At 39.8% G+C, this 7,874-nt stretch overlaps 1 protein-coding gene across 3 annotated transcripts in view; it reads right to left on the bottom strand.

The window, feature by feature from the left end:
• The window catches only part of CLINT1 (clathrin interactor 1), a 69,715-nt gene extending 62,476 nt beyond the window's left edge, over positions 1-7,239 (bottom strand). For 2 of the 3 annotated variants that reach the window (XM_008055458.1, XM_008055459.1), the window contains exon 1: positions 6,994-7,239. In XM_008055458.1, coding sequence (XP_008053649.1) covers positions 6,994-7,034 — 41 coding nt within the window. In that variant the 5' untranslated portion in view covers positions 7,035-7,239. The remainder of the gene's footprint in view (positions 1-6,993) is intronic. The other variant, XM_021711083.1, reaches the window with a different exon arrangement.
• Between the last annotated feature and the right edge of the window lie 635 nt (positions 7,240-7,874).

The following is a 7,874-nucleotide window of genomic DNA, read 5'->3' on the forward strand; positions in this document are numbered from 1 at the left end:
CATGCCTATTGTTGCACATTAACAAACCACTCAAGTTTAATAATTCATTAGCTAAACCTATCTGCGAGTAATACATAGCCATAAACTGGCCCCAGTGTGAAAATGTTTTGTTCTTCTACCTGTATTTACCTTTTAGGCAAGTGGGCCCTGGGAAGCCAAAAGAATTCCCTACCAATCTGGAAGAGTGGCAGGAATACCGGGAAAGGCCTTTCTGCAGTGTGCTTTCCTTGTTTATATCGCTCATCTACTGTCAAAGACCATGAATTCGCTGTTGCATATTTCAGAGGGTTCTTTTTCTTGATATTGTTCGGTCTTTTAAGGATAAATTGTCAGCTTCAATCTGCATTCATGAAATAAATCTTTTTATATTTTAGAAAAAATGCTTTACAGTAACAGTTACTTTAAAATCTTGAGAAAATACAAAACATGCTGGACAAAATATTAAGAATTGGCAGATGGAAATTGCAATATGTCTTTCCAAAGACTTTATTCCTCAACATGTCTTTTGAAAGAGTTCTTCTACAATATGCTTTACAATACTAAAGTAGAAGCCATTAATAATGTAGTAAAAATAATACAAGACACAAACAACATGAGCTTTAAATGAGTGCTCCTACATATGGGCTCAGATGTCTGTTCAGTTGAAAAGTTTTAGGGCAACATCCACTAAAAATAACAAATTCATGGATGAAGACACAATCTTACATACGTATAAATTATCCAAGGCTAACAACAGTATCTTTATTCTCTTAAACACTGCATTCCTTTGATTTTTCTAGTGTTAGACTATCTTGTGCATAACAGTAATAATAGTAGTAGATGTTGCAAGAGTTTATTATGTCAGGTACTATACTAAGTGCTTCACATTTAATCCTCACACCCTGTAAGAGAAATACCATCATCTCCATTTTACAAATGAGGAAATTCAGAGATATTCTAATACCCAAGATCACTGTTTCTCAGTAGTAGACCTAAGATTTTAATTCCAGTCTCATCTCTGAAACACAAACTGCTTCCTAGATCCATTAAATACCACTTTGAGGTGTTTAAGTATGGTGGGAAATTGTGTTTGACTTCAACATTACTATAAAAATACATAGATTGACAAATAAAGATAATTAGGCTAAACAAGGAAAGCTCATATGCAGTGAGCTTTAAGCAAAACACCAAGGAGTAAACAATAAAATATGTTGCCCCAGAAAATAGCTGAGACAAAAAGGAGTTAACTTTATATAAGAAACTTTAGAAGCACTAAAAATGTACTTTGAATCTGTGAAGTAGTCTTGCTCCCCAAAACTGGAACCAGCATGTTTTAACCAAATGACTAGATAGAATTACTACTTTACAGAAAATACAGAGGATAGAGAAACATTTAAATAACATGGAGATGCAATTAGCAAAATCCAGATTGAGAGAAATGCAAATAACCCAGTTTCTTCAAAAATAAACTGAAAAGAAGAAAAAAAGAGGATAGGGGGCAAACTGACGGATTAAGAGAAACAAGAGACATATCCACCAGTCAGAAACATCAAAAAGGAATTATGAGGCAATTAAAAAATGAATACTGACTGGACATTTGACATTAAGGCATCACCTTTTATTTAAGAGGTACAATAATGGTACTGCAGTTACGACTTTATAAAATGACTCCCTACCTTTTAGTGATTGATGTATTTCTAGATAAAATGATGTGGCATCTGGGATTTATTTCAAAATATGGAGTGGGATGGTAGTTTGTAGTATAGCTCATACAAGATTAGTTAAATTGTTGAAGCTGGGTCATGAGTCCACAGAAATTCATTACAATAGTCCCTCTATTCTTGATATATTTGAAATTTTGCATAATAAAAGCTAAAAAATTTCGTTAGATGGTAGATCTAAATATGAAGGGTAAAACAATAAAGCTCCTAGAAGATTAAAAAAGTTAATTAAGCTGCTGATGGGCTTTTTCTCTTAAAGAAAATATTAAATAAACACTGGAAATAAGTAGAAAAATAATAATAGAGTACAGAAAAAGATTCAACTGTAGAGCCATACCGTAAAAACTAGAAGTACCAGTAAGTGGTACTTAGAATTAAAAAAGGTTAAGTACTTTCAGTGGACATATCAGTAAACAGATGAAAAATCACTTGTATACTAATACTAAAGGCAGCAGAAAAACATAAAAGGCAGCTAAGTGCTTTTTAAAGGCACCCTAATGATAGAACTAAATAGATGAATTTAAACTACAGAAATCTACCCCTAAGAAATGTTGGCAGAAGATAAGTTAAACTCATCTTTCTTTGGAATTAAATTCTTAATATCTATGTAAGTCCAGTTACTAGAAGGGAGGGACAATTAATTCATTGTTTCAACAATAACAATGACCTACAATTGATTCGGAGAAAAGTTGATATGGGAAGACCAGAAAACTGACAATCATTTTACTATCACTGCTTTCAAGTTCCAAGAAGCAAAGTCAACGGAGATTAACTAGTAAGATAAGGAAAGTAAGGAGGAAGACATCTGCGGACTAAAAGAAAAGCAAAACTAGTATTATGTTCAAGTTGCAGCATATCTGCAGTGGCAAAATTCTTGAAGGTAAGTATCATACTATTCAAGTTTAAAAACCAGAGTACTAATCCAAAAAAATCATAAATATATTATCTGTTGAAATAACTGAATGTACTATTCTCTATAAAAGCAAAAGTTTATCTGGGGTCAACTAGACTAGAAGAGTAATTCCTACAGCTTTATTACATTATCTAAACTTTTAGGATCTAAAAACAAGCAAATATATACCAACAAAAATCAACTTATGGGGGGAAAATGCAAGCTATGCATTACAGAATAACTTAAAATGAACTATCTATAGCAGCTGCCACAAGACCTTAGCCAGCTGTTTAAGTCACTGTCATAAAAAAGGGACACTTATGAAAAAGATTTACCGTTAATATTACTCCCTGAAAGGAAAGAGAAAAGTTAGCTGGGTTTGAACAACAGGTAAAAGTTTTAATCTACCACTCCCATATCACCATCACTACATTCTCCAAATCTGGAGATAAACTATAACAGAATAGCAACAGCTTTCAATTTATACTATGTATGAGATGACAAAATATAAACATGCCCAATTTTATTACAGCCTCAAAGAAGGGAGACAGGTCATAGGATAGCAAAGGTCAAGCTAGTCCTAGTTGGTAGAGTAATGCCACTTATCCCTTCCTGCCACAGCTGCCTTTTATGCAACTTGACGGCAAGTGGGAGCAGTTTCCGAAACTGGCACTCCAAGCTCTGGCTGGCCTATGGCTTTATCTGCCTTCCCTCAGTTCCCTAATGTTCCGCAAAACAGAGTCATTTAATACCACCAGGAGGTGCAACAAGTGTAGAACAGATCCCCCCAATTCCAGAAAAAGTTCAAGGTCTCAAAAGCCAATGTTTGAAATATGTCTTTAGCCGGGCTCGGTGGCTCAGCCTGTAATCCTGCGCTTTGGGAGGCCAAGGTGAGTGGATTGCCTGAGCCCGCAGGTTCAAGACCCGCCTTGGCAACTTGGCAAGACCTCATCTCTATAATAAATCAAAAATTAGCCGGGTGTGGTAGCGCATGCCTGTAGTTCCAGCTACTTGGAAGGCTGAGGCGGAAGGATCGCCGGAGCCCAGCAGGTTGAGGCTGCGGTGTCCAGGAGTGTGCCACTGCACTCCAGTCTGGGTGATAGAGTAAGACTGCAAATCAAAATAAATAAATAAATAAATAAATAAATTTTTTTTAAAAAGAAAGAAATATATCTTTATACCTAAGAACTGCCACCATACTGAATCTAAGAGTGGCTCCAGGAAACACATTTTGAAAGAGTACATTTTTCTTTCTGAAGTAAACCTTAATGGGTAGGGATATACACTAAAAGTCCTAGTTTTCCTGAATCACAGGCTGTACTAATTTACTGTATAAAACATTTAAATAGAACATGTATTGATTACCACTTTTAAAGAAAATTTCCCTTTTCAGCCTAAAGTATCTATGGAGGATAATGACTTTCCAAAAATTCTTCTGCTATTGTGAAATACAAGTTCCAATTATTTTTTCTTAAAGGAAACTCATTTATTCAAATAGCTACCAAAACTGGAAAGAGCCCAGTCCCCTCATCTTACAGGCAAGAAACCCAAACTCTGAAGATTCATGTGATTCTGCCTCAAATCATACAAACGGCTAAAGAGTGTCAGAATCTGTGCCAGAGATCCAAGACCCCTAACCTTCCTATTACACGAGCTCTCACTTTTAACCCAGTACTTACAGTCCTTCGTCATTTCACTGTTTCTCCATTTGCAAGTTCCCTTGGCATTTTATCCCTAATTTGAACAAGATATCCAAACCTCCTAACCTTTCCATCACATAAGCCTTTATTCTATTTATCCAGCTATTAGGGCAGTCCTCAGTCACTTCACTGTTTCTTCATTTTATTCCTCTGACAATCAGAGCAGCCATTCTATGACTCTGTTTCACCTCCATCATGGCACTTTAAGTCTAACTGGACACAGTGCCACAGGCACATGGTTCTGCAAGATGCTTAAAGGTAGGAGAATGTCTTCTTTTCCCAGTGAAAGATGAAAATTAAATCTGAGTATTCATCAGTAAATTAACTCATGTTCTAATCTTAATATGTGTCAGAAACCCACAAAAGCTTTAAAGAGTCCTTGGTGGCAACATTATTATAATTATTATTATTTTTTTGAGTTGGAGTCTCACTCTGTTGCCCAGACTGTAGTGCAGTGGCCGCTTCCAGCCACCGCAGCCTCGACCTGCTGGGCTCTGGCGATCCTTCCGCCTCAGCCTTCCAAGTAGCTGGAACTACAAGCGTGCGCTACCACGCCCGGCTAAGTTTTTGATTTATTGTAGAGATGAGTTCTCGCTGCCCAGGCGGGTCTCGAACCCGCGAGCTAAGGCAATCCACTCACCTCAGCCTCCCAAAGGCACGGGATTACAGGCTGAGCCACCCAGCCCAGCCATTCTTAAATGATCTTGAAAGACTTGGTTCAAGTCTACACTCTAAATTGGGTCGTAAAAAGGAAGACGGACATTATTTTTCAACAATAGACTTCCATTAGATGACTTGACAACTACTTAGGGGCAATTTTAACCTGAAGTACTTGAAGACTAGTAACATAGGTGATAAAGACAAACAAAAATGAAAGGAACAACAGCAGAAATATTGCCTTGAGTTCTGTCTTCTGAAAAATGTACAGCCTCTTCAAATGTTTGAGTACCACAAATTTAGTCCTCCTAAGAGAACAAGGTGTTTCTTAGTGGTTTTACTCTGCTATCCTCTGACTTAGAAATGAGGAAGTAATTCTGCTGAGTTTCTTTCGGACTTTAAAAACCTATTTAAATTGGTATCCTAGTCTTTATGCTATATACATATATATATGTTCCAATGACTTGATCTAGAAAAGAACCATCAATTTATTTCATCTTTGGAAAGCAAAGCGTATACAAATAGCTAAATAATCCAAACTAAATATCCGAGGGCTTAATGGCTAACTGAATAGTAGTAAAGGAAAAATTTGTTAAGGCAAATCACTTTTCAAACTTGGAGCTTCTCTCTTAATGAGGTTTATCTTACTTTTAAATGCTGAACACTTGCTATAGTTTCAAAAGTACGATTTAAACATATTGTGCTAAAGGCTTCGTGTGCAATCTAATCTTACCTCTTATCCCTCACAGCAACATTCTAAGGTAGATACCACCAGTGTATTTTCAATTTGCCCCAGGAAAAAACTATGGCACTGCGAGGTTAAGTGACTTGCCCAAGGTTACAAATCTTGAATCCAGCTCTGCACGTTCTGAAACCCAGGCTCCTTAAACACTCTATACTGCCCCGTTGGGAGCACAGAAATATATGGTCAAACTCTAAATTCTATCTGATGCATTATCCAAGCCACTGAGAACTATTTTGTTTTCTGGTGTCAAGAAAAGTTTGCCATCTATACTTCCTGATTTCAGAACAGGTAGGTGTTACAAATGAACTGGGTTTTTTTTGTTTTCACTACTTATTGCACAATCATCAAAACCAAAAGGAAGACGACAGAATAAATACTTAAAACTTTATTTCCTGCTAGCCTGGAAGCTCTTACTTAACCACTGTTATATTTGATATACTCAATTTACATTTTAAGTATATTAAATGTTAAAGTATTCCTAGTGCAAGTAAGAGACTAAAGTTATTTCAGTCTTAAAGAAAATCAAACTATGCATTGGTCATTTTACCTGTCAGGAAAGTTAAGAGCACATAAACCTGGGTTGTTTTCTTCTTTACGGAAAATTTCTTAATGTCTTAATTTAACCGAATGAAACAAGCACACCAAATATGAAGTGTGATGGAAAAGGAAACAGGGAAAGAATCACAAGAAGTCACCTACTTTCACTAGAGTAAGAAAAGCAAAGGATGAGTCTTTTCTTGAGTAACTTCGGTTTGACCACAATGCCACTTGTTACACCTATCACCCACTGCAAGACTTCAGGTTCACTTGAAATTAAAACGAGCCCAGTAAGGTAAAAGACATACCTCAACTGGGCCTAAGGACTCTCCGTACCACACCCTGAAGGGCACAGAGGGCCAGTGCACTGTGTCCCCCACCCCCAAATTGTCCCTGCTGCCCGGGAGGCAAAGCGCACAGCCGGGGGCCAAGACGGTCCTTGGGCCAGGGCAGTGACCCGGCTCCAGACAACACTCCCACTCCTCTGACCAAAGCGTCTGCACTCACGGTCGGGATAAGGACAGGAACAAGAAGGCCTGGAAAGGAGGGAAGGGGGCTAAGAGGATGTTCTGAAAGGGGGTCCCTACCCGGCCTCGCCAGTGGGGACGAGGCCCGGGGCCAAGGAGGGCGCCGCCCGCCGCCATGATGGGGCTGGCGGGGCCGGGGGGCGTGACGCCGGCAGCCCCCAGCTTAGGGCCAGCTCCTCTTCCCCTTCCCCCCGCCCAGTGTGGGCCTCGGCCACAACTGCCCCCCGATACTCACGCTTTGTCCACCAGCTCCCGCACCTTCCACATGTTTAACATCGTGCCCCGCGCGGGCCGGGCCGCCGCCTCCCTCTCCTCCTCCCCACGGACCCCGGAGCACTTCCGCGCCGGTGCTGCTCCAGACCGGGGTCGCCGCCGCCCGCCGACTTGAACTCCCCCAGTCAGCTCCTACTCTGGCCACAGCAGCAGCGCCACCGGTGACACGTCGAGACGCGGCGGCAGAGGCGCTGCGTGGAGCGGAAGTGCCCGCTTTTCCGCCGCTGCCGCGAGGCACGCCGGGACTTGTAGTTTTTCCTGTCTGCCCAGCGGGGTGGTCCAGCTGCAAGAACTGGTGTACTAAGCTGAGCGGGATGGTTTCTCTTAAGCCCTCCCAGCCCTCCCCGCACCACATCCACAGCCAGAAACGCTGGTGTTAGACTTGGCGATCCGTGGTTTAACAGACCCCCAATTGATTCTGATCACGCTCAAGTTTCAGAACAACTGGTGTAGAATCTAGCCAAACATTCTTTCCAAATGTAAAGCATTGCTGTGTTATTCATGACGATTATACGGAAATATAATTGGCATACTTATTCTTCATTGACAGACACATGGCTGTGTTGGTTTCCAAATATCCAAATATACTTACAACTCTAGGCATTAGTTTCCACTCCCGTAATTTGAAGAACTTGTGTTCTAAATCCTTTTCCACTCTAATTTTATGATATGGTGGTTTTATATTTAGACAACTACCTTTTATCCCTGTTAGATACTTTATTATAAACGTCAGAAAGTTCACACTCCGTGGGAAACCAGAAAGACAACCCATTATATACACACATATATATGTGCTTTATAAATGGTACTCTGTAGGGCAACACACTCAGCCACAATCTCAGC

The sequence above is a fragment of the Carlito syrichta genome, unplaced genomic scaffold (genome assembly GCF_000164805.1).
Source record: "Carlito syrichta isolate Samal-C Ts95f unplaced genomic scaffold, Tarsius_syrichta-2.0.1 Scaffold301856, whole genome shotgun sequence".
In the NCBI taxonomy this organism is placed as follows: Eukaryota; Metazoa; Chordata; class Mammalia; order Primates; family Tarsiidae; genus Carlito; species Carlito syrichta.